Raw genomic sequence first — 26,421 nt, forward strand, 5'->3', positions numbered from 1 at the left:
TCCAATTTTTGCTTTCGAGTAAACGATTTAAATTTAAATGTGATTTTTTCAGTTATCTGTAAATTGAGGAAAAACAACTCGGTTAGAAATAAAATCCTAAGACACTTTTTAAGTTTGATCTTTTACACATACCTTAATAAATGGGAAGAGGGGTCCTAATAAGCTCCGAGGGGTTGGAAAATTTTCGAAAAATTAACGTCCGTTTATTTGGAACCTGAGAGTACGCACGAACTTAACATTTCTTTCAGTAAAAAGGAAGGAAAAAAAGACAAAGCGCATTTCTTTCATTTCTTGTGATTTAAAAAAGTTGAGCCAAGTTAATCTTCGTGAAAAAAAATTTCGTATGTGTTACTATATTTACAAAATAAAATAAATCAACGTCGACAGCCTTTCTTGTCCAGCTCATTTTGCTGACCGATGCATAAATTGCATGAATGCGACAATTCATATGCCTAAATTAACGTGTCATTCTACTGGTTCTTACATCCGATGATAGAATTTCAGATAGATTTCACCGATGCAAGTCTGCAAGTGTTCGCATATTTTATGATCTTAATAAATTAATCGTTTTGGAACACCAGATGGTGAATAGTTATCGTTGTGCTTCATAACCTTCAATGTACGTGGAAACATCAATTTCGACTGGCAGCTCACTGACATTCACTTCAAATCGATCTTGAACGTCGTTCAAAGTTTTTGCGTCCTCTTCATCAGCGACGAAGGAAATGGCAAGACCTTTAGTACCGAAACGACCAGCACGTGCAACCTGAGAAATGAAAAATGAGTAATGAGTAACTTTAAAGTAGAACCGTCTTCTAGAATGAGATAGTGACAGACGTAGCCTTTTAGTTTTTTTGGAAGTTAAAAATAGGATGAAGCAGTTTTCATTCGAAAATAACGGATTCAAAATCTGTTATCCCAATCCATAAATTCCAACTTTTCAACTTTAAGTAGTTTCTTCTTACGTATATAGCGTAAAATCACTCTATGGAGTATGTCGTGCTAAGATAGGTCAATCTCCTTATCAGTGGCGAATTAAGTTCACTTACCCTGTGCAAATACGTGTCTGAATCTTCGGGCATGTCATAATTGACGACGATGTTGACTCTTTCGATATCCATACCACGACCAAATAAATTGGTGGCAACCAGAATTCTCTTCTGGAAATCTTTGAATTGTCTGTATCTCGAGATTCTGTCGAGAAGAATTGTTGGACACATTAAAAAAATTGAAGAGTTAACAGGAGTTAAAACACTCAAGGTGTTAGATGAAGATACGGGCTATGTAACATGTTGCTATTCTTTGCCACGGAAAGTCATGTGACATCTTTTTCAACCAATAAGATTTAATAATTTCGAGGGTAAAACAAACACTATGGTTTAACTCACTAAAAGATTATGCTTACTGAAAACATACAATTAATATTTAGTAAGTTTTCTGTTGTACCCTAGTTTTGATGTCATGCCGTGGCGAAGAATATAGATAGATCTTTATGTTTAGCGTTAATTACTTCTCTACAAATCATCGAAAAAAGCAAAAATTTATACCTTTCTTCTTGAGGCATAGATCGATGAATGGCGATGGCTGGGAAATTCTGTTCGACTAACAATCCAGATAAGGCACTGCATCTTTGAACTGACTTAACAAAGATGATGACCTAAAACAAATTCAAAACCGGTCTTAAAAATCGACACTTCATCGTTAATGCTATATTCAGTGTTGCAGCCCGTCGTAGGGGTTATCCACAAAGTGCATATGCAAAAATTTTCCAGATTTTTGCCACCCTAAGCCCTTGTCATAGTGTGCAGAGGGGTCTGAACCCCCCCATTAATATTTCATCCCCCCCCCCTATAAAGGTATCCCCCTTATTTTTAAAATTTTTTGATCCCGCACCATTTACAGGGGTCCGAGCCCCCAGCATATAATTTGTACTCCCAGTATTGGGGAAGAATTTTGATGAATGAAATACATTTTTCAGTGTGAATTCGTACCAATAGTCAATGAACTTGAAAACACTAGCAAATAAACAATTTTTTTAACCAAAAAGCTACTATCCCCCCTATAAGCTCAAACCCCCATTTTAACTAGAAAATTGCCTGTATTAAGCCTTCCTGAAAACTCGGATCCCCCTTAAAAAAAGGGGGGTTCATACTATGCTTGTGCGAAGAGAACAATAAATAATGGACATATACTTTTGCTAAACTCCCCTCTCTCCCTTCACTGTGTCGGTGCTATATGGATTGCCCCAAACCAAAACCCCTCCTACTGGCAAAACAGAAATGATTTACCTGTCTCTAAACTAGAAACATCACACCACATGAACGAGATAAATTTAAGCACTGCTTTGTTTATACCTTAGAGTACTTCTAAGCAAAACAAGTAATACTTTAATGGACCTACCTATTTATAAAACGAATAATTAGAATTTAATGGAAGTAATGTATAATTTTAAATTTCGATTTATATATCTATTGGAACGGAGAAAGCAATTAAGAAACGCATCGATGTTTAACGGTGAAAGAAAAATAATATCAACACTTTAATCAATCATTCATCTCGAGAAAATCTCAAAAAACCGCTTTTTTCGGGACATTTCCGGTTCTAGCGTCCGGAAAAATTTCTTTTTCGAAAATTGGGCTCTGTCACATTTTGGGCATTGCCATTTTACATAATTGTGCAAAAAATCATGAAAATCTGTCGAGTTTAAGTTGAAAAAATGAAGGAAAACCGTTTTACGCCGGTTTTCGGCTGTTCCGGCGATTTTTAAGGAGTTCCGGATTCAAAGGATGATTTTTCTTGGAAATCAAACGATGCTAAGTTTTGGGCATCATCATAAAGAACATTTTTCTGTAAAGAAACAATTAAATAAGTTGAAAAAATGTGACGGAAATGTGAAAAAAACGACGATTTCCGGCACATTTCCGGTTCTACAGACCGGAAAAAATTTTTTTCGGCAAACGGTTTTCGACAACCTTTCGCAGTACTAATTGCATCTATGTGCAAAAAAATCGCAAAACTAATGAGAAAATCTCGAGAAAATCTCAAAAAACCCGCTTTTTCGGGACATTTCCGGTTCTAGCGGCCGGAAAAATTTTTTTTTCGAAAATTGGGCCTGTCACATTTTGGGCATTGCCATTTAACATCATTGTGCAAAAAATCATGAAATCTGTCGAGTATAAGTTGAAAAATGAAGGAAAAACCTTTTTACGCCGGGTTTCGGCTGTTGTTCCGGCGATTTTTAAGGAGTTCCCGGATTCAAGGATGATTTTTTTGGAAATCAAACAATGCTAAGTTTTGGGCACATCATCAAAGAACTTTTTCTGTAAAGAAACAATTAAATAAGTTTGAAAAAATGTGACGGAAATGTGAAAAAACGACGATTTCCGGCACATTTCCGGTTCTACAGACCGGAAAAAAATTTTTTTTCGGCAAAACGGTTTTCGACACCTTTTTGGCAGTACTAATGTGCATCTATGTGCAAAAAATCGCAAAAAACTAATGATAAAATCTCGAGAAAATCTCAAAAAACCACTTTTTTCGGGACATTTCCGGTTCTACCGGCCGGAAAATTTTTTTTTTCGAAAATCGGGCTCCGTCACATTCGAGGGTTTATAGTAATGCACCTTTGTGCAAAAAATCAGAAAAATTGAATGAGCCAATCTCGAGAAAAGTTGGTAACTAACGAACGAACTAACGAACACGGGTTAATTTATAGGACCTTCACCCCACCGGGGTAGGTCCAAAAATCATTGATTCTTCCCACAATAAAGAGTTTCTTTGACAATCCTGCTAAAATGGTTATTCTCTTTTAATAGTAGCTGAAAAGCTGTTTAGATGATTATATTTTTTACCTGGTTAAATTCAAGTGCATCAAGAAGATCGAATAATTTTCTGTTCTTCTCGCTATCTTTCAGTTTGCAGTAATGCTGTGTCAAACCATGGAGGGTCAATTTTGTTTCATCATCAACGTAAACTTCCATTGGCTACACAAAAAAAGTAAGATTAAAAATTGCTCCTGACACAATAAGGTTGTCAGGGTTGTCATACGTGACTTTCGGGATTTTGCTTTCAGTTCAAAGGTACAAGAAGATTAAAATAGGCAAATTTTAAAAAGCTATATTAAGTTAACTGGTCAAAATAAGGTATTGGAGGATGACTAATTTCACTTTTCCAAGCCAGGCCATAGTTTTACCAAAAGGAACATTGAGTGATTCTATGAAGAGGATACTTCTGCCACCAACTGATAGCAGGAAAATCAACTTCTTGAGAAGAGCATCTTTGAATAATACTCTATCTTCTTCTGCCAGGAGTCTTCTCAATGGTATCGACCGCAACAATGTGATAGATGAGGGTGGTTTAATGAAATGGTATTATGGTGTGAAAATGAAAATTATGGAATTTGACGATGATCAAATGTATACCAATGAAGGCTGTTCATGAAAACGTATGAACAGCAAAATGGAGTGATGAATGTTGTTCACAGGAATGCATGAACAACAAAATGAAATTATGAATATGAGAATAGAATAAATGACAGGGATGAAATATGAAGTGATGACTTGATGGAACAACATGGAGTGAACTACACAATGACAACAAGGAATAATTACATCTTGCATAAACTTCTTGCAGACGGTTCTCATTTCTTTACTGAGGGTGGCACTGAACATCATGACTTGTTTTTCATGTGGTGTCATCCTGAAAATTTCTTGGACATCTCTTCTCATATCTGAAATTAGAAAAAGACGTTCATATAAAGAAAATCTCAAGTCTTGTTTTTTTCTGAATCCATATGTCCAAAACTTAAATTGAAAGCAAAAATATTGGTCCCTGAATAAAATAAGATGGTTTCAAACGACTGAGATAAGCAGTCTGAGCAACGTGAGAATTGATTTTTCAAAAAATATTTAGTCAATCAGATTGCAATGTCTTAGTTCAACAGTTAAATTGAACTATATATGTTAAACAATAAAATGGCAGCTTTAATTCTTACCAAGTTGCTCCAACATCTTGTCACATTCATCCAAAATGAAATGTTTGATGTGCTTCAAATTGAGGACTTTATCACGAGCCAATGCTAAGATACGACCTGGTGTTCCAACAACAATATTTGGACAATTTGTTTTCAAGACTTGTTCATCTTTTTTGACACTCAATCCACCAAAGAAGACAGCAACCTTGATGTTGTTCAAATACTTGGAGAATCTTTCATATTCTTTGCTAACTTGAAAAGCCAATTCACGAGTATGTGACATGACAAGAACACTGACTTGACCATCAACAGGTTCCAATTGTTGCAATGTAGCCAAAACAAACACAGCTGTTTTCCCATACCACTTTTGGCTTGACAGACAATATCCATTCCAAGGATTGCTTGAGGGATACATTCATGTTGGACTAGAAGGGGAAATACAAGAAATTAATTGTTACAAAATTTTTGAAAAATGATTTTTTTAATTTCAAAATTCATCCATTCACTCTGTGCCAGTCTGTGCATGGCTCAATAGCTGTAAATATTTTTCCTTAAAAACATGGTTACTCCCTTTCTTAAATTTAGGAACTTGGAAGAACTGAAAATCTGACTATTTTGCCGACCACTCATTTGTTTTGACTTATTTTTATTGTGGGATACAGTAAGTGTTACTTTTCCTGACTTTTCACATTTTTAGCTAAGTTTTTTTGAAAAACAAAAACAAATGGCAAAGAGATGTGTATGTGTAATCTGTCTCTCGCACCAGCAGAATGCTGATAAGAGTACATGGTTTCTGCCTACTTTTTTTCAGCCCCCCACCCTTAAAATGCAATTTTGCCCTTAAAGAAAACTGCCCCCTAAATCAAACAAAAATTACCAGTACAGAATACCCCCTTAAAATAAAAAAACCAGTTAGATTTTTTAATCCCCTTCAGCAAACACTTTTTTACAATAGAGAGAGGGAAGAGAGGATGCAGGTTGTGAGCACGAAAACGGGAAAGAAGATATTACATAAAGAATTATTATCAATAAAACCCTTTGATAGATTCTTGCAGCCCTTGATAAAACCCCCCCTTATTTAAAAAAAAATGACAAAAATCCCCCTTTTTCAAAAGGCAATTCTTTTACTCCCCCTTATTTTAAGGGGGCAGAAACCATGGAGTATGGCTATTGAATATTTGAAGACAGCAGGTTTTTTGCCACTATGTATACTGTTGGGTACCTAATAAGGGTCCCTTTTATAAAATTTTCCACCCAGGACATACCCCCTGCTTATTAATTTTTGGGAAAAAGTTTTAAAAGTTCCTCGTTTACCCTGATTCTGCTATATCATCCCCATTTTAAAAAATATTCCACCAGGACATTTTTATTCCAACCCCAAATACCGTTGGCATAATACCAACATACCTTGTCTAATTCCATTGTTTTTAAACAGCTTGCTCAGGAAGTAATAACCATTTAGAAGACCAGATAGTTGCTATGAGGGAATTAAACAAGGTTTGTTGGCATTTCACAAAATTTCCAAATTAATTTCCAAGATAATTTCTAAACTTTTTTCAGAAAGTTTCCGGAATTAATTATCTCCACAATCATAATCAACAGAAAAGCCGCACTTCACAAAAAAAAGACCGACTGTCGGCGAAACAGGGCGATATTCAAGGGCCGTGCGGACCGTCTGAACAAAAGTAAATCGAGACGTAAATATCGGGCTGTTTGTTTTGGTTAAAGTTTCTGTAAAATAGCGAAGCCAATGAATATTTAGGTATGTGAAAGGAGGAAAAGAAATATGGAAAGTAACATTTGTCACGGAATTAACGTATTAAAAATCGATATTTCTGGTGAAATTTCTTAGCGTCAAAGACTCTAACCCACCCACCCCTTCGCGTCAATTTGACGTTAGTCGTGGGAAGAATCGATATGTGAGTGACCCCTAAGGGTCGGAAAAATCAGAAATTTTTAAATTAGTCTCTCTAAGGCTGATGGAAATTAATGATATGTTTACCGTAATGACGATTTTCAGAATTCGATGCGGCCAGGTTTTCATTATTCATTATTTTCCCTTAAACATTTATTTTTACTAGATTTTTCGTTTTTCCTTATAGCAGTGAAAATTCCAAGCACTTTTCTGTGGCCGTTCAGACAACTCAATTTTAAATTGAGTTTTAAAACTCAATATTTGAAGAAAAAAATTTTTTGAGTCATAAAATTCGTTTTGTTGATTTACTAAGAAGGCCACTAGAAATATGTCCCATTTTCTGATCAATTTTTCCTTTAAATTCACTTTTTTAACTCCAGATTTGTTAGAATAATATCGATAGTGGAAAGCACATTCCACAATGTTTGCTCCTTTTTTATTTTGAAATCTTACTTTAATAAATAAAGCTTTGTTTCTTTTGTTCTTGAAGCATTTCTTTTGTTCTTGAAGCATTTCTTTCCATCAGGGGCTGTAAGCTTTAAAAAAGACCTGTTTTGACCAGTCTAGAAGGGCTAATTTTGAAAAACTTTTTCCCGTCGGCGCCAACCATCGTGGCGCCTCCTTAGACACTAATTAAGGGACACTAAACTACGGCCTTATCACCCTAACACCTACCACTTTCAAAGTGGAGCCGCGGCCCCTATCCATGCATGGTTAAAGTTTTTTCTATTATTATAGTTACTAATCAAAAAAGGTGAATGCTTCTCTGAAAACTGCCGATTTGCCCATGTTAAAGGAACCAAAAGACTACCACAAGGCATAAAGAATAATATGACACATGGCCATGAACTTCTAATGAATAATGACGAAATGCCAAAAAAACTTGCTGAACCTGCCTCTTTTTTAGAGGTAGTTCGTCTGTTGAGGGAAGAAATTCTGGAGACCTTGAATCAGAAGATGGACTCAATGCAGAATCAAATACAACACATTCAACAGACGTACCAATCACCTCTACCAACCTCATTTCCAACACAATATCCAATTCAACCCATATCAATACCAAGACATCTACAAAATCTACCACATCAAAACCAATTCAATCCAATCCAGTGTCAATAAACAATTTTGCATTCTTTAATGTTCAAGGACTTTGCCCCCAAACTGTTCAGAGCAAAGTCCCTTTTATAAAAAATAATATATGCAATAAAAATTTACTGTTTCTTGGACTGTCTGAAACATGGCTTCATAAGGGCCATATGGAAGCAGAACTTAAGATTGAAAATTTTACCCTATTCCGATGTGATTCTTCAAGAAAGAAAAGAAACAGAGGGAGATACACAGGTGGAGTGTGCTTTTACGTAAGAGAAGACATTGGTGCAACATTTGAAGAACTCTATTCTTACTCCTCTAAAACTGTACAACTCCTTTGTATTTACTCGAAAGCTGAAAACATGGCTTTGTTGGTAGCTTACCGCCAACCAGACGATAAAAGCAATGGAAATCCATCGACATCCAATGATTTTATCACCCCACTCAATGGAGTAAAAACAGCAATATCAGAGCTAGGAGCCACCCCAAACATCATTTTTGGTGGTGATTTCAACCTACCTAAAGCTACCTGGCCAGATGGCTCACCTAAACCTGGTTGTCCTTTGGATGAAAGAATCATCCTAAACTCATTGAATCAATTCTGCAATGATTATTTCATCTCTCAATACGTGAAAACTCCCACACATAAAGATGGAAACATACTTGATCTTGTTTTCACAAACAATGAAAACATTATCCATAACTGCTCAACAGTTCCTGTCCTTCAAAGTACCTCACACCACAAAATTGTCCTGGTATCAACCTGTCTTAATGTTAACACTGTATCAGATGAAGATGAGCAGCCAAAACCTCGTACAGGTTTTAGCACCCTGAACTTCTTTGCTGATGAAATAGACTGGGAAAATATAAAAGAGACCATGCGTCATATCAGGTGGAAGGAAACACTTAGTGACGACCCAAACGAATTATTGGAAACCATAAATGCTCTGTGTTTCAAAATCTGTAAAGATAATGTACCAACCAGAACACCAATAGAAGGCAAAAGGAGATCAAAAGTTGAAAGGTATCGTAGATCCTTAACCAAAAGACGGAGAAAAATCACAAAAAAACTTATACTCACAAATTCTCAAACCCGAAAGAAAAAAATCAAAGAGGAGCTGCTGCAAATCGAAAAAAAATTGCAAAAATCCTTCCAAGATTCAAAAAAGTTTGCGGAAAATAAAGCTATTGAATCAATCAAAAAGAATTCTAAATATTTTTTTGCATACGCCAAGAAGAAATCAAAAGTGAGAACTAAAATTGGACCACTAATAGACAAAAACGGGAACCTTACAATGAAGAATAAAGAAATGGCTGACATCCTTTCAAATCAATATGCTAAAGTCTTCAGTGAACCCATGTCACCTGACGATCAAGCTTTCAACACACAAACCACTGAAATATCAGAAATGGTAGTCACTGAAAATGACATAATGAAAGCCATTGACGAATTATCACCATCCTCAGCTGCTGGTCCAGATGGTTTCCCAGCAATAGTCCTGAAACAATGTAAAGAAGAATTAGCCATCCCATTGTGCCATCTATGGAAAAACAGTCTGGAAAAAGGAATTGTTCCAAACAAATTGAAAATATCAACTATAACCCCAATCTACAAAGGAGGAAACAAATCACTGGCTGCAAACTACCGACCAGTCGCCTTAACATCACACGTTATAAAGATCTTTGAGAAAGTCATCAGAAAACACATTGTCAAACACATGGACGAAAATAACTTTTTCAACCCAAATCAGCATGGCTTTAGAAGTGGAAGATCTTGTCTGAGTCAGCTCCTTGAACAACATGATCTTATATTAAACTTACTTGACAAAGAGACCAATGTAGATGTTGTTTACTTAGACTTTTCTAAAGCTTTTGATAAAGTGGATCATTCAATTGTTCTGTCGAAATTCAAAAGGCTAGGAATAACTGGTAAAATCTATAATTGGATAGAGTCCTTTTTGAGAGACAGGCAACAAACTGTAGTGGTTAATGGTGTGAAATCAAACATCCAAGAAGTTATCTCAGGTGTACCACAAGGAAGTGTACTTGGACCCCTGATTTTCCTGATACTCATTGGAGACATAGATGAGAATGTTATCCAATCTATCGTCAAGTCCTTTGCAGATGACACTCGCACAACCAAGTCAATAAAGAATGCTGAAGATGTAAAAATATTGCAACAAGACCTTCAGATTTTATATCAATGGACAATCGCAAACAATATGAAATTGAATGATGCAAAATTTGAATTGCTACGTTATGGCTCAAATACAGAAATCAAAAATGAATCTCACTATACCTCACCACCAGGAGATAGAATTGAAGGAAAGGAATATGTTAAAGACCTGGGAGTTCTTATGTCCAATGATTGTCTATTTAAACATCAAATTGAATCAATAATTGAAAAAGCCAAAAACATCATTTCTTGGATATTACGTACCTTCACTTCCCGCTCTACACATACCATGATCACTCTCTATAAATCACTTGTGATCCCTATACTGGAATATTGCTCAGCGTTATGGAGCCCCAGTACTATTAGTCTTATTCAAAGACTTGAAGAGATCCAGAAATCATTCTTGAAACAAATAAAAGGAACACACCAAAATTATTGGGAAAGTCTAAAGAAGCTTAGAATATACTCACTTCAAAGAAGGAGAGAACGCTACAGGATCATATACACCTGGAAAATATTGGAAAATCTTGTGCCAAATATCAATGATTGCTTCAAATCTAAAGACCATCCAAGATTAGGACGAATGTGTTTTAGCAAATACGCCGGTCCAAACAATTCAAAATTACGCGACAGTACCCTGACTATACAAGGAGCAAAACTTTTCAATGCAATGCCAAAGAGCATTAGAAACTTGAAAAATTTAACTGTTGACAAATTCAAAAATGCACTTGACAAACACTTGCAAAAAATTCCCGATGAACCCCAAATCCGTGGTTATACAGGGTGCAGGAGAGTTGACTCAAACTCAATTTTAGACATGAAATCTCTCTGCTGATCCATTTCTTCCTTCAGGAATTATGGATTGAATGAAGATTGTGGTGTGGATCAAAAGATTCTTGCCAGAGCGGTACGCTCAAACACATCCAAACAGGGCTCGAAATAACGATATTTAGGTGGTCGGACACACTGTCCGATCAAAAATTGATTTGGGTCGGACATGTCCTAAGGCTTTTAAAGTAAAATGGGTCGGACATGTCCGATTGGTTTTTATGTGGGGTATACTTCAAGTCTAATACAAGCTTCTGATAGAATTTTACATTGATCACGAAGAAGCTAAACAAATGTCAATTAATGGTCAGAAGCCCATGATTTTTACTTGAAGCATGCTTTCATTTGTTGAGAAAAAGCATCACACAAAATGAATATCTAACACTAATGATCGCAACTTTGAGAGTTTTTGTGTGTAAATAAAGAAGTTACTAATTCTATGTAAATTACAATTTCTTTTGGAAATTTCACAGCGCATCTGACAAATTTTTCGAAGGCACCGAAAGTAATTGGGTCGGACATGATGTCCGACTAGAATCGATTTGGGTCGGACATTTCAGCAATCGGGTCGGACAATGTCCGATGTCCGACCGTTATTTCGAGCCCTGCCAAAAGTATCCAAAAGTAAGTAGTAAACGATAATTTTTTTTATATTACAAAAGAAAAGTACTAATTTTTGTTTTATTTTAATTCTTGATATCATTAATAAACTCTTAACTAGGAGTCCGTTAGGGGGGGGTCTCAGATAATAGCAATGACATGGCTGAAACTCAATTTCTAGATCAAAAAACGGCCAGTGGGAAAAGTGCTTGGAATTTTGCCTGTTATAGATACACAATCTCCTCTTGTGTCTCCGGAACTCTCGTGTTTTTATTGATTCTTTTGGTTCCTGTTTGTACGAGCTTAAAAATTAAATTCACACGGTAAAGACTACTAGAGGGCCGTTCGGGTTGTTAACAATCTAAAAAAGCCACGGGCTGTTTGTTTTGATATCAACTTCGAAAATTTTTGTTCTCTGCTCAAGTGGGAGGAAAAATAATGACAACTTTTCGAGAAAATGGCAAATAATGACAACTTGATGCGGCAGGTTTTTGAACACGCGGGCGGCTTACGGTAAACATAACATTAAATTCCATTAGCCTAAGGGTCAGAAAATTCAGGATTTTTAGGAAAATTTTTGATTTCCAGAGAAAAATTTGTAATAAAGTCTCTCCAAGTGTTTAAAGTTTTTACAAATATCGAAAAAAAAAATTCAAAAGTCTCTCTAAGGGTCACCTTTTCAGCAAAAATCAGTCTCTCTAAGGGTCGGTTTTCGGAGGTCCCGTCCGCACATACCCCTCATTCGCCAACCCTAGTAATCCCCCTCGGTATAGCTGCTTATAGTATTGTTTTAAAGGACCATACTAGAACATTTTTTGTTTATTCAAAAAGACATATACCTTCAGATGGATGTTCAAAACCACAATCAACAATTGCGCGCAACAACTCTGGTTTCAAAAGGAAATCGCGAAAGCCGGAGCTATGGATACTGACATAGGTTCCTTTGACATCTTTTTTGGCTGGCTCAGTACTTTGAGCAGCTTCTTCTGCAGCTGCTTCATTGTCACTGGTTTCTTCGTAATCTGGAATGAAATCTTCTTCCAAGGTAGCATCGGCCATGTTGATTTAGCTTTTTTGTTTAGTATCACTGTAGAAATATAAAAAAATACCAGTAATAGTATTTTCAAAACTGATGCATGAAGGGTTCACAACTGAAAAACAATACTAGCAAAACTGATTGAATGAGATACGAGCAGATTAGATCAGCCTTTCCACGTCGACTGTCTGGAACATTTTCTGCCGCCATTTTGTATCAATGAATTTTGGAGAAAATAGCGCCTTTTTCGTAATCGTTTGAATAAAACTAAAACAAAGACCGAAAACCCATAGACCGGAATTCCGGATCTTTGCGTTGATTGGACGTCGTACAACGAATTTCAGATGATCTTTTTGGATGATATAAGTAGCTTTTCTGTTATAACAGGTCTCCGATGTCTGCAAAATTAAAAAATGACTGTGCTTGTTAGAAAGATACATCAGAAGTATAGTATAGAATACCAATCATCACAAAGAAAAAACGAACCAAAAAAAGACTGATACTAAGAGCGAGAGAAAAAAAATAATTGCCCCCGCAACGAGCGCAGCGAGTGAGGAGGCACTCATAGCTTCAGGCGCAAGGATTGTTGGACTGGAATCTCGCATTTTTGTTTTGTTGTTGTTGTCGCGCAAGCCTACCCGTAGTTAGTCTCTTCCGTAAATGTTCGGTATCTTCCGCCGGTTTTTTACAGCTTTTATTTTTCACGTCAGGCGCCGCGGGAATTTTACACTGCTTTTTAGGGCGGGTTTTCATTTCTTCTTATCCGCTTATATATAAAATTTGTCCGATTGGTTAACATTCAGGAAAGGAAGAAAATGTAGATGCGTGGAAATTTCTGGAAGAATTTAAAAACAAGTAGTCTCTCCTGCAGTCAAGACGTATTATTTGTGACTTTGAGTGAGATACAACTAGATATAAATACCTTACATTTATTACTTCCAAGTTCTAAGTGATTACAATAATGTGAACGAATTGATGTTTAATTTTTACCACAGAGCGATAATGAACAATGATTAAAATGATAATAGTAGAACAATAATAATGAATGAATAAAATGAACAAAAGTGATTATTGTTGGAAATTGAATTGGCAACAAAATTCTAACACTCGTCATTCAGCATACTCTACTCCCAACAAGAATGCATAAAGATCCTGTATTATAGTACTTTGACAGTAAGTACATTTTTTCATTAAAAGTGTGCTTTTTTTATAGATCTATTATGCAGTTTTATGTTTAGCATTTGTTCTTGTGTCTTGTTGACACTTACCAGGCACTATTTGGGAAATTATTATCGGAAATTGAAAGAACCTTTTGTGTACTATTTTGAGGAAATTTCAGTACACTCATCATATAGAATCTAATTTCATGTTTCTTATTTTCAATTTAAAGCTCTTATTTTATGAATGTGGATTCGTTTACCTTGACAACGCAATATTACCTCTTTACTGCTACTATTACCACGTTACGTCATGATTTTCCATCCTCCTACACGATATTGCTGTTACAACTGCAAGATAACTGGCATATCTTTTGAATGTAAAAACAATTTTGTCCATGAGATCCCTTATCATGCCGTTGGAAAAAGTCCTGAATGTACGCTATTTCCTGTTAATACCTGCTTCCTGCTCATCAATATTGCCTCGTTACTGATACTATTACAACGCTACGTCCTATCATCTTCCATCTTTTACACGACGCTGTTACAGCTTCTAGATTACTGGTAAAATCCATTTAATGTAAACAATTTTGGATCACGATATCCTTTGTTAAACACGTTGTTAAACCGTTGGAAAAACTCCTAAGTACCGTCAACTGCTCCAACTTGGGACAAGTGTACGCAACTTGGGACTTGTTGATATCTGGTCTGTATTTTCACTTACTGTAAAATCGAAAGAGAATCGTGTATTTTTTAATACGTGGTTCATTAAACTCAATTCAAATGACTCTGGAGGTTCGATGAAATGGTGGTGGAATGGCCGTCCCATGTTGCGTAAGATAGTCCCAAGTTGGAGCAGTTGACGTTACGTTGTTACCTGTCAATTTTTGGTTCCTGCTCGTTATGTTTCTGGCTCATAGCATTTCTTATGCTGTTTGGTTCTACTATGTTTCATTTATATTTCAAATTGGTTGAAATAAATATAGTTGCATGTCTTTTGACTGGTTTAGTATCTGTAATTGATTCTACATGGACACTTTTCCTAATGAATGTTTTAAGATTCGTATTTTATTCTTTGTAAAAAGTAATTCACATTTTTAGAAAAAAAATATGTTTCATTTATATGTTAGCTTATTCATTGATATCTCAAAGAAAATGCTGTTGAGAAGAATCATTCTAACTATTCCAAATAATTTCCAAACTTTTGCTATAAAGCATTACAAAGCCTTAATTAGCATTAATTAGTTTTTACAAGAATTTGTACTAGCGGGTGGCAGTTAGTGAAAGCTATGGCTAGTAATAATACAAATTGGTACAGAGTCGTCCGTATATGCCTCTTCTTGCAGTGGAATACCTTTCCGCACGAAATAGGCCTAAAATAAAACCTATAAATTTTCGGGTGACGGTATTTGGGGGGGGGTTTCATGGTTGGCGGAGGAGCGGAATCGGGTACCCCCTGAAACCCCCCCCCTATTTGGAGTTTATTTTATCTTGTAAGAAAAAAGGTCAGCAGACTATAAATAAGTTTAATCGTACAGCCAGGGAGAAAAAGTCGCTTACCTCGACAAACTTTAGCATCGAATTATTTCCCAACAACTCTCTAAAGATGTACACTATTTTTCTTCGAAGGATCTTTATCGAGGAGTGCTATTTCCCGCGGAGGAGATACAAATTTCTCAGGAAAGAAGTACCGGAAAGTTATATTTTACTTGGAAATAAAAACTCCGGGCAGAGTACTTTTTTTCTTTTGCGTGGAGAGCAGTCCCGGTACGCCAAATATTAGTACTTTTCTGAGGAGGAGTACTTGTTTTTCTTGTTACGCCGATCTAAAAAATGGACTCTGAAAATGTGTGCTTTTCCGTATTTCAACTATTTCGCAGCACTCTGCTCCAATGAGCGCGACTCTCTAAAGAACACAGCCTTTTATAAAGGGCGTTTTGTCTATAGTAAGTGCATCCCCTAATGAGAGCCACCTTAAACCTCAAAGATTCTTGTAACCTTGTAAACCATTTTATGCTTTAGAACTTTCATTTTAGGTTTTCGTGCAACGTAACACCGATTCTGAAAGGCTTGCATTATGAAAACGTAATACGTTACAAGAGTGTCAATAATCGAATCATTACAGGCAGCTGATTCCTCTCGAAACTTAAACATATCATTTTCAATACTGTATTGAAAATAGGTGCTCAAATTATATGGGTAAAGAATTTTTGTTTTCTGATAACATTAAACATTTCCAAACATGGCTAAGGGTATATTTTCGATTTTTCTACACATGATATTTAGCCTAGTCTTAGCCTAGCTCAGACTTTTGACCCCAATCAAACTCATTTCACAGGACTTCGAACTAAATGGTATCATATCTTTTTGTGTGTTGGAGTATAATATGAGACTTGTTGTAGTATACTTTTTTGCTCAGAATTTCATGCTCCATTCGATGTTAGCAATGAATTTTGTTGAATTATGACTTTTAAAAAATCATCAAATTTTTCCTCATTTTGGGGGTTAGGAGTTTTGCCTACAACTTCAGTTTTTTTTGGTTTTCGGCCATAAAAACGTTTGCCAGGCCTAATTTGTGGACCTCTCTCAAAAAAGTTTTAAAATCAATCCTATCTTCTTTCGAACCAATCGCATGCAGTCCGTGGGAGTCCCACGAAATATGCTACAGATTATAAGGATTAGCCTCCTACTAAATATATAATAACGTTTTTCAGAATTTAAAGTCGTGCGAGAAATGCGATTTCAGTAATTCCCCCTTTTTCATTAGATATTTTGATTTGGGAAAAGTTAGTGGCTTCCAGACTACATTATCATTAATTCAGCCTTCATGGAACATTTTGAACTTTTCGTTTCCGAGATCCCAAGGTCTTAATTCTTAAGTCTATTATAAAAACTCAGAGTTAAAACTCTACACTCCAGAAGTAAATTCGAGCACTCAAATATTATTCTACAGTGCGAAATAAATAGAATCACATACTGTAGTGCTCAAGAAAATTCGAAGAAAATTTGAAAAAGTATAACCAATGAATTTTAAAACTTTGCAGGGAATTTTATCAAACATTATGACTTTGATTATGGATAACATAAGGGGCAGAAATTGACCACAGACATTGTCAATTGTGATCCTTGTGATTTTGGTTATAGGATGAAAAATCTAATTTTCTCCTTCTATGCTTTGCAGATCCTAATTACAGAGCCTTTCAGGGCGCCCCAAAAAAACAAGACTATCAGGTTGTGCGTTGTCAGGGACTTCGACCATGGTGTTTCGAGTGTGTGTAATCATTTCAAGTTTATGTTGCGCGTTAAGTAAGAACACAGTGCACTACTCCATACGCAGTATTCAGCTTTGCATTCCAGCTCGACCATTGTCCTTTGGCAAACACCAGTGTTGAATCTCACCAGGCATTCAGTTGAAGGCTGCTGTCAAAATCCATCAACCTGCTACCATTGATTTCCAACAAGTTAACGATTTATGTTTATAAGGGGTGCCGAATACTCGCCCTGTCGTCAGAGCCCTCGATTTGCGTTATCTAGTAAATTCCATCGAGGAGGGAGAATGTTATGACTTCTAAATTAAGAGGTTATTTGAGACGCCGGACATCTATATACTTTCGCACACGTCCAATCCCTCAGTCAGAACGTCGGAAAATACTAAAAGGTAATTAAATGCCGTATTAAAATATTTTGTACGCGGTTCTAGTATCGCGGGAAAAAAATTCACGGGGAGTATATGATTCACGTATTACACAACACACAGATGACCTCTATGTCAAATATTCATTTTCTTTTTCTATCGATTTCAAATAATTTCGACAATCATTCAATCATTAAATTTGATACCATGAAAAAGATTCTAATGATGTTACAATGTGGCAAAATATATACTTAACTGAAATAACAATATTACTTAAACCACGTTTCAGATTGCAAACGCCACAGTATAAAAATGGAAGATTTCGGCATTCAAATCCCTTATTCATCTACATCTCATTCAAAGCTCATTGTTTGGTGACTAGAAGAATATTTCTTGATCTCAAAATGAAGACTACCTTAATGTTCGTTGTCCTTCTCGGAGCAGTTATCAGCTCACAAGGTATGGATTATTTTGTTCCATTTAAAACAAGTTCTGATTGAACTTTTCTGAGTGAGGCTTAATCTAACCTTACCTGATATAATAGATGTGGAGTTTTCTTAATGCGACACGCTTGAAGCTCTAAAGATTGCTAAAAACTAATCTGTATATTTTGCCCACTTCTTTAAAGCCTTAGCGTACTGGGCCAGAAAATACGTAATCTGTTACCACTTTAAATCTACCCAAATAGAGTGTTAAATACACCTTCTTAATCCGTCCCTATGAATTTGCAATGAGTAGAAATATGAAACATGTATGGAAGGTTGGGATTAAATAGATTAAAACTCGAAAGAGTCGTCCGTTTTCTTATCTCAAGTGGGACACAGAGACGGGGTTGCGGTAATACATGCTTTTTTAATAAGAATACACTTTATAAGAGTGTCCATGATGAAAATGGCCAAAAAATTAAGAATATGCTAAAAATATCACCATCATGGAATTTTGCTGCTCAAGCTAAGAATGTCATTTTTAGAGCACTTTCAATTATAAATTGTCAATTACCACCCAAGTCAGACTCACTCCTTTCACAAAAATACCATTTTATGCTTGAGATGTATCTATATGTATGTATGTATGTATGTTAAATCTAGTCTGAATTAGGTGAATGCTTTAAGAATATTTTAGGTGGATTTTTCCAAAAAAGTTATAAATATCCATGATGAAATGGATTTACACCATTCTTATGAAAAAAAGCGTGACTTTATACTTATTTTTTCAATATTTTTTCAGCTTGGTTTTTCCCTACCAAAGAAGTCTCTTGCAAGGCTTGCCAATACGCTGTCGGTTATTTAGATGGTCTTCTTGTTTCTGACAAGAGTGAAAAAGCAATTGAAGCAGCCGTTGAAAAATTATGCACCTATTTCCCTGATGTCTTCAAGAACGAAGTGAGTATAAAATATAACATTCAACTTTTTGGAAGTATTATATCAGAAAAGGGTGTGCTTCCAACGGAGAAACAACAATGAAATCTCATTATAATCGAGAAAAAGAAGATCAGTTGAGTTACCACCTTACTGACTTTGGGTTGTCTCCTGGAGGGGGGGAGGATTAGGCAAAATGGGTGCCGGTATGTGCGAAGCTATAAGGGTCCCTTTTTCACACCCTCGAAATCCCCTCAAAGGGGCACAAAAACCATTAAAAAGAAAATTAAGTCAAACTTTCTCAGACATCTCGCAAACCTAGTACTCACCGGGGATTGTCTGCTTAGCTCCAGCTTACTATAGCTCAAACGAATTTGCATTGCCCATATTTGAATAATGCATAATCTATCTTCCAGACGAAAATAATGTTATAGGTTTGAAAGGGAAATCTAGACAGCCAAGGCATTTGTAAAAAGAGGGAGATCAACTGTTTCAAAAATTTAAAATCTCAAAAATCTTACATTTTAGTGCATTGTTTTGGTCGAGAAATACGGTGATAAATTGATCGAACTCGCTGCCGCTCAAATCTCTTCCGATAAAGTCTGCCCAGTAAGTACATTCTAGTTTAGTTCTAAGTTCTATTTTGCAAGAGAATTTATGAAGCAAAGTTACATCACCATCATAGAATCCTTCGTAGGCATCTATTCTGTACCATTGACTTAAAAAACATATTAAAGGAGAATCCCAGACTATGTTATGTTGTAGTCTAAAGAAGTAACCTCCAAGCCGATAGGCAAATTTGTGAGCGGAATGTTTACAGTCCTGTAAGATAGTTGGCAGCTTTTTTAGAAATTCTACCGTATCATACTTTATATGACCAATATGTAAACTCTGCAAATATCATTTCACGTAAACTATTCATGTGAAGACGATAACATTGCACCTAGATAACACCTGCTTTGATTCCCAACTGAGCAGTCTAATACTAATTAAGGATCAAGTACCCAAAATTCGATGTTGGATATAAAATCATTTTTCTCTCCAATTTCAGACCCTTGGGTTCTGTTGAGATGTTATACCTTCAGTCCTGAAGTGACAAACGATGTTTTCTAGAATGTATATTTTTTATTTTGTCATATCGTAAATATAAAGAATTATTAAAACACAAAGTCACACTATTCTTTGAAAGCAATTTGACGATGATATTTTATGCACACTATTTCCAATTATATTTTCACTCATCGAAAAATAACTACCTTCTTAAGCCTAACTTGTGCGGTCACCTTCTTCGTTTCTTTGAATAGCAATATGATTAAGACATACGCGATAAAATTCTTGGATAGTTTGTCTTCACAGTTTAATTTCAGAGAAAATTAAACTGTTATGCTGACGATATAGCTACAAAATTCTCCCCAACTCTATGTTATATATATGCAAGCAAGAAGACGTCATCAAAAGGGCCCCCCCCCAGCGGTTTGCGTGAATGCGTGAATGGGCTTTTTTGGTTGCGTGAATGCGTGAAAATTGAAAAAAAATTGCGTGAATGCGTGAATTAAAAAAACTTGCGTGAACGTGAAAATCCATTTCAACTGCGTGAATGCGTGAATCTGCCCTGTTTTTTACGTGAACTCGGGGAATTTCCCTTTTCACCCAGTTTGCAGAACGTGGCACGTTTGTCCGAGATTTTGAGTGCGGCACTCGCCAAAAGTCGAGTGCAAGTATAGTTTAGTCAGGCCTCACCAAAAATTTTTAATTCAAAGAAATATTTAATACCCATGATGCAGACTTTTGAGAACCTCATTTCTTGGCAAAATCAGTCTGAAATGGAGTCGTATTTAAGCACATCAGAGTGTGAAAATAGAAATTTTCCCCTGTCGGCGCAAACCATGGTTGCGCGTTGCGCCTCCCTTATCACTATGTTTTCGACCCCTACACGTTAGGAAATCAAGACGCGAGCCCTGATTAAAACTATTCTTTTTAAAAATTTTGTTTGCTCGCTTCGCTCGCAACAAATGTTCATCCTTTTACCTCATTTTGCAAACTATCAAGCGATCGTACCTCGCCTCTTAACGAATTTAGACTACATTCTTTTTCAATGGTATTAAAGATAGCATTTTTATCCAAACGCGAGGTGACAGAAATGCAAAAAATTCCCTCTCTGCTCAAACCATGGTTGCGCCTCCTTACCCCTTAGCTAAGCATTATGGTGTCACCCTGGAGTTTGTTTGACCTATTTTATAGTCAGGTGTACAGGAAAAAATCACTACTGAGTTAAGTTTTTCTCAAGTGCATGACCAGATCCGGGCGAAAATATCTTGAGTGTAGCAGCCTTGCTATTTTGGTTCCGCTGGGGGGCCTCGTATACGAGGACATTTTACCATTTATAGTAGATTGTAATTTCTAACGTCTGCCCCACTCTCGACTAATTAACAAAAACAAACGACTTCTCTGATAATTTCGAAAATTTCCCCAGTTTCCCAAAAAATCGGGTTTGCGTGAATTTCGAGAAAAACTTGCGTGAATGCGTGAATTGCGAAAAAATTTTGCGTGAATGCGTGAATTTAGGGTCCGCTGGGGGGGCCTCTCAAAAAGACTTATCTGGGATTGACATTGAAGAATCTTTGTTGGTTCATATGATCTAATAAGTGTTTAGAAATTTGCTCAATAAAAAATCAATGCTCCTTAAAGAATTTAGCTATTTTGTACCCTCATCTGGGTCCCATACCTCACGTATCTCACTGATTACTTGCTTTGCCTATGTTGTGTTCCTTGGCTTTTCTACGTCGGAAAAATTCCATCATTGGCCACCAGGCAGGAATGAAAAACGTGACCTATGAAAGCCAAATGAATAATTCATATCCTCAAAGTTATATCTATTTTGAGCTGCGGAAACTAATCAGGGATGTTTTCTCTAATTATTTTTTTGAAATATATAGACCCTCAATTAGCAGATTCTTTAGATTTATGGCGAATGATTATGATTTCAAGGGGTGCCTTTAATGTTTAAAATTTCACAGAAGAGTCGACATCGTTATTGGAGGTCAATATGATATCACACTCTCGTCTAATTTCAATATTTTGAGTCTGTTGTAAGGATGGTGGACCCTTGATTAGGACAGTTTCAATATTCAAGAACTTTGATATTGGTTAAAAATGTTCCCGGCTGGGAACAACGTTGTTTTAACGGTCATCTAACGTTATATGGACGTTGTGAACGTTAAATAATCGTTGTGTCCTTGTGTGCCAGCTGATTTTTTTTATAGTCATACTGTCTCTTTGCTTTTGTTCGTACTTCGATGCTGTATTGTATGATATTTTACAGAGATTTTATTTCATGGGATGTACCGGGTTGGTTAATGAGGGGAAATCGGACAATTGTGTCCGGTGCGAAAAAGGAGAGTTTTCACACCGGGCGTACGGTAATTCACGCCCGGTGTTTCGAATGAAACCGTGTTAATGAGTTTTGTTATTCGGTGACGTCTAAAACATTTGCGCTCGGTGCTTTCGTAAGTCCAGTGCACCAGCAGGGGCAATTTCTATCCTATTGAAGTACACTTTTTTAATAAGAACAAACTATATTAAAACATAAGGCTTTGATGGCCAAAATAATAAGAACAAGTTAAGAATATTTTAAGCATTCGCAGGCTCTAAAACACCCGGTTTCTTAGAAAGATTGACAAAAAATACTCACAAAATGGTGAACTTAAGAACATGCTCAAGAACATTTTTAAGCTTAAAATTCTAAAACTTAAAAGTTAAGAACATCCGAAGGCTTCAAAAATTTTGGATGTTCTTATAAAAAATAAAACGTTTATTTTGAAATTCTCGGAATATTCTTCAAATCTTGATTGAGCAAGTTCGTCATTTTACCTAAAAGATCTAAAATAATATTTTTTCATTTTCGCCTCAAAGCCAAGATATATTTTCGTTTAAGTTTAAAATATCCTTAATTAAATATTTTGATTATAACTTACCGAAATTTTATCAATTTATTGGCTGATTTGGTTAAAAGATATCAAGCTATTCCTGGTGATTCTTTCTCAAGTACTTGCACCTGCCTTTAGAGTTTGGTTTTTAATTTATGAAATCTTTTATTGTTTAAGTCAAAATATCAAGAAATTTGATTTTGATTTTGTGTACTGGAAAAAAATTGAATTTGAAGAACCACGAATATATCAATATAAAAAACCATTATGGAGAAAAATAAAAACAATAAAATTTTACAATATAAATAATTCGTATCAGGAATGTATTAGCTAAAAGGTATCAAAGACGGTTGACGAAGAAGATCACTTAGAATATAGAAATAAACTCTACGAACTGAAACCTACGAATAAGCTGTCGACCAATCAAATTAACATTCTTCGTAGATACAGCCAACACCAGGGTATACTCTTGCGTCCAGTAGCGTAATAAAAAAACCTGGAATACAAGGGAACAAAGTCGAACAGTCTTCGTCTGTCTGAACTTTCAGATCCTTGTTTTAAGAACAGTTTGGTACAGTTTGTAACATCAGATCAGCAAAGCTGAAAGAAATCTTTGAATTATGACGGAAGTTCACGAGCACGAAGACGAGGGCCAAAGAACTGGAGAAATAGTGAATGCGGTGTTCAGTTTCATATATTTATTAATCCATTTCGCTATTATCGTTGTTATACTGACTTCATCACGAATCAGATCTAAGAAACCAATCCAGTTGATTCTAAGCTTAAGTATCGGTCATTTCTTCTGTGGATTCCTAAATGTTGTGGGTCACTTTATACCCTATATAAGTCATATTGGATTTGGAGGATATACGTATGCAAATCTATCTTTGGTAGTATTAACAGTGGATCGTTGCATGTTTATCAAATGGCCTTTCCGATACGAGCGATTGCATCGCGGAGTACATATCTGTTTTCTAGCTTTTCCACCTATTTGTTCAATCCTCTACATTTGTAATCATTATATGACTGCCACTGAAGAATCTTTGAAAACCAATGTCTCTAAAGATGACAGAGCTATGTTAACTTTCATCTTTGGTATACTGATATTGATGGTTTGTTTACTAACAGCTAATGGTTTGGTATATCACACGTTACGGAAACAAAAGAGAAAGATTCAGACACAAACAGTCAAAATGGAGGGATCGGAGAAAACTCGGAAATCAGGCCCAAAAGCAAAAGAGGTTATGGCGTTCTACGTTTGCTTTGGATGCGTTCTTACTTATGTTTTATTATGGTTACCTTCTTTGGTAATGAAAATTTTGGAATTTTTTGCCAAGGTTCAAATCAAAATGTCGGCTTTTTCTTATTCGGTCGCTGTTGCCAATTTAAATCCTATATCTGATGCGGTGATTTTTGTTTGGTTCAACAGAGATTTTCGACAACACTTAAAAGTGTTGTTTAAATGTATAGACAAATCGAAATTTACGGCTTCAACAACTGCGAGATTGAGTTCACGCCCACCGAAAGAACAATCTACCATGACGACGGAAATGTGATGGAAAGGCATAGGTTTTCTTTTGAATTGATTTGGGACCATTCCAACTTTCCCCATATGTAAAGGAATCTCTTACCCAGAACGACTTGCACCAATTTTTGATTTTACTGATGAACGTTGGTACAATCCTTTCTTGTGAGCTTTATCGGAACCATAAAAAGAGCGAACTAAAGGACTGAGTTTGAACTACCGACGCATTTTTCTTTACCGTTTACACTGACGGCAAAAATTGCTGAAGATTCTTATTTCATAGCCGTATAGCACGTTTCACACACCGAAATACTGTTACCTTTTCCTTCAAACACCGAACCACCAACGGTATAAAAGTTTAGTACTGTCACAATCGAAGGTCCCTTCTGTAAAAACCTTTTAGTATGGTTACATTGGGAGAAAATCTAATCAAAAACATGTCTTTGTATAAAGTCCCTCCTGTATTTACCCGTCTACAGTAATTCATGTACTGCCCACGAGAAGTCCGTTAAATTTGGTTAAGTACTGGATAAGAAAGGCAAAATACCTTAATTTATTCTGTTTTGTCTCGATTATCAGTAGAACAAGTTTAAAATAAAAAGGTTCCCAATGCCTGCCTCCAAAAGTTTGATAGAAATTAGAGTAAAAACAAGCTCATTTATAGCTTGGTTAATACTTGTTACAGACCAGGAAAGTTTGTCAGAAAGTTTGGGACAGTCGAAAAAATCGAACGAATTCGGGACGAATAGAAAACCTAACGATAGTTTATATATTGACAACTAACATGCTTGTTATGTATATATGTATGTAATGTAATCCTGTAGGCGCAGTAGTGTAGTGGTTATCAATCTTGACTGCCGTCCAGGAGGTCGGGGTTCGATTCCCGCTCGGTGCTGTGATTCACTTGGCAAGTGAATGTACCTTCGCCCGGGCCAACCCATGCCATGTGAGGGGAATTGGGTAGACAGAAATTCAAGAAGCTTGTCGGTGACTGTGCTAGGTATCGATTCCACAATCCATCGTGAATGAGGTGAGAGTGCGCTGGCCTTGTTCCCTAGCGGTTCACGCTGGAATTAACGCACTCGATCCAAAAACTGTATGTCAGTGTCTCGCAAGCTGGTCGCAGTATAAACCATCGCGTAGACGGTTCTAATGAGACGACTCCTAGACCGCTCAATACGGAACCGGGTGTCCTCTGCAAAGAGCAGCCAGTCATCATCATCAATGTAATCCTAAGCAAAAAACTGTATATAAAACAAACTATATAAGAGCATATGACTTCTACAGCTAAAATATCAAGAACAACTTGAGAACATTTTAAGGTGTTTCGGACTCTAAAAATTACTTATTTCTTTTGTCCCAATTTTTTAAAAAATTGCACAAAGATACTCAAAAAATATTGAAAATAGAAACATTTTAAGAAAATATCCAGGCTTAAAACTTAAAATTAAGAACATCCGAAGGCTTCAAAAATCTTGGACCTTCTTTATCTTCTACGTCTTTATAAAAAAACGCGTAATTTTTAAGGGCTCTGACCATAGTCAGAAAATTGATTTTAGTATCTGAACATAAAAGTTATATTTTAGATTCTTTAACACTTTTAACAAGAAGAATTGCTTTTATAAATTGCTTTTTAATCAAACCCCTTAAGAGTAATTAAGAACTTAATTGCAAAAATGACGTTATGAACTTTAAAAAGACGTTAATAATATGTTGCATCACCTTCTTTTATAAAAAGTGCTAAGTTTTAATGGGTAATTAACCTTTTTGTTTCGAACTTTTTTCAAACTGTCCGCAATAAATTGAACTATTTAAAATTTTGCGGAAAAATTTTCTAAAAAGATGCGTCAAAAGTTATGACTGTTTTTTCAAGCAAAATCCAGATGAAAAATTGACGAAAAACCACTATTTTGAAGATTTCGAGACAAAGAAGCATTTACAAAAGTTTTCCGCAAAAATTTTTATTGTTCGGTAAAAGATACACCATCTACTGCGAAAACTTTTCAAAATGTTTTTTCTTCGCCGAAACTAAGCTCTTCAAAGTTGAAATACTCTTCCTCGCAAAAGTCTTCATTTTCTTCTTCATCGAATTTTTTCAATGCAATTTTTAAATTTTCAGATTCAGGAATAGTTTGTCTAACAGAAAATATATAACATGCCATAGTTTTGTTGGTTACATCAGTCAGAAAACACATTTTAAACAAG

At 35.9% G+C, this 26,421-nt stretch overlaps 2 protein-coding genes and 1 long non-coding RNA gene across 3 annotated transcripts; 2 read left to right on the forward strand and 1 right to left on the reverse strand.

Moving 5' to 3' along the window:
• Positions 1-278: 278 nt before the first annotated feature.
• Positions 279-12,702, reverse strand: LOC136815027 (spliceosome RNA helicase DDX39B-like). The gene is given in 8 exon segments (XM_067071460.1): positions 279-766; positions 1,050-1,194; positions 1,548-1,657; positions 3,852-3,983; positions 4,611-4,729; positions 4,994-5,332; positions 5,335-5,397; positions 12,420-12,702. Coding segments are annotated over 8 exon segments (1,302 nt in total). The 5' UTR covers positions 12,640-12,702; the 3' UTR covers positions 279-592.
• Positions 12,703-13,311: 609 nt separating this feature from the next.
• Positions 13,312-14,895, forward strand: LOC136815028 (uncharacterized). The gene is made up of 2 exons (XR_010847669.1): positions 13,312-13,789; positions 14,007-14,895. It is a non-coding gene; the product is annotated as an uncharacterized lncRNA (long non-coding RNA).
• A 2,833-nt stretch (positions 14,896-17,728) lies between these two features.
• On the forward strand, positions 17,729-19,953 carry LOC136815021 (saposin-C-like). Its single transcript, XM_067071454.1, has 4 exons — positions 17,729-17,866; positions 18,635-18,789; positions 19,294-19,374; positions 19,817-19,953. Exons 1-4 carry the CDS (start codon positions 17,812-17,814, stop codon positions 19,832-19,834), a joined length of 309 nt encoding a protein of 102 aa, XP_066927555.1. The 5' UTR covers positions 17,729-17,811; the 3' UTR covers positions 19,835-19,953.
• Positions 19,954-26,421: the final 6,468 nt, after the last annotated feature.

The sequence above is a fragment of the Clytia hemisphaerica genome, unplaced genomic scaffold (genome assembly GCF_902728285.1).
Source record: "Clytia hemisphaerica strain Z4C2 unplaced genomic scaffold, Clytia hemisphaerica genome assembly, whole genome shotgun sequence".
NCBI classification, from domain to species: domain Eukaryota; kingdom Metazoa; phylum Cnidaria; class Hydrozoa; order Leptothecata; family Clytiidae; genus Clytia; species Clytia hemisphaerica.

Coding starts and splice junctions, on each gene's coding strand:
- LOC136815021 (XM_067071454.1), top strand. CDS start 17,812: ATGAAGACTACCTTAATGTTCGTTGTCCTTCTCGGAGCAGTTATCAGC. Junction 17,867..18,634: donor AGCAGTTATCAGCTCACAAG/GTATGGATTATT, acceptor ATATTTTTTCAG/CTTGGTTTTTCCCTACCAAA. Junction 18,790..19,293: donor CTGATGTCTTCAAGAACGAA/GTGAGTATAAAA, acceptor CTTACATTTTAG/TGCATTGTTTTGGTCGAGAA.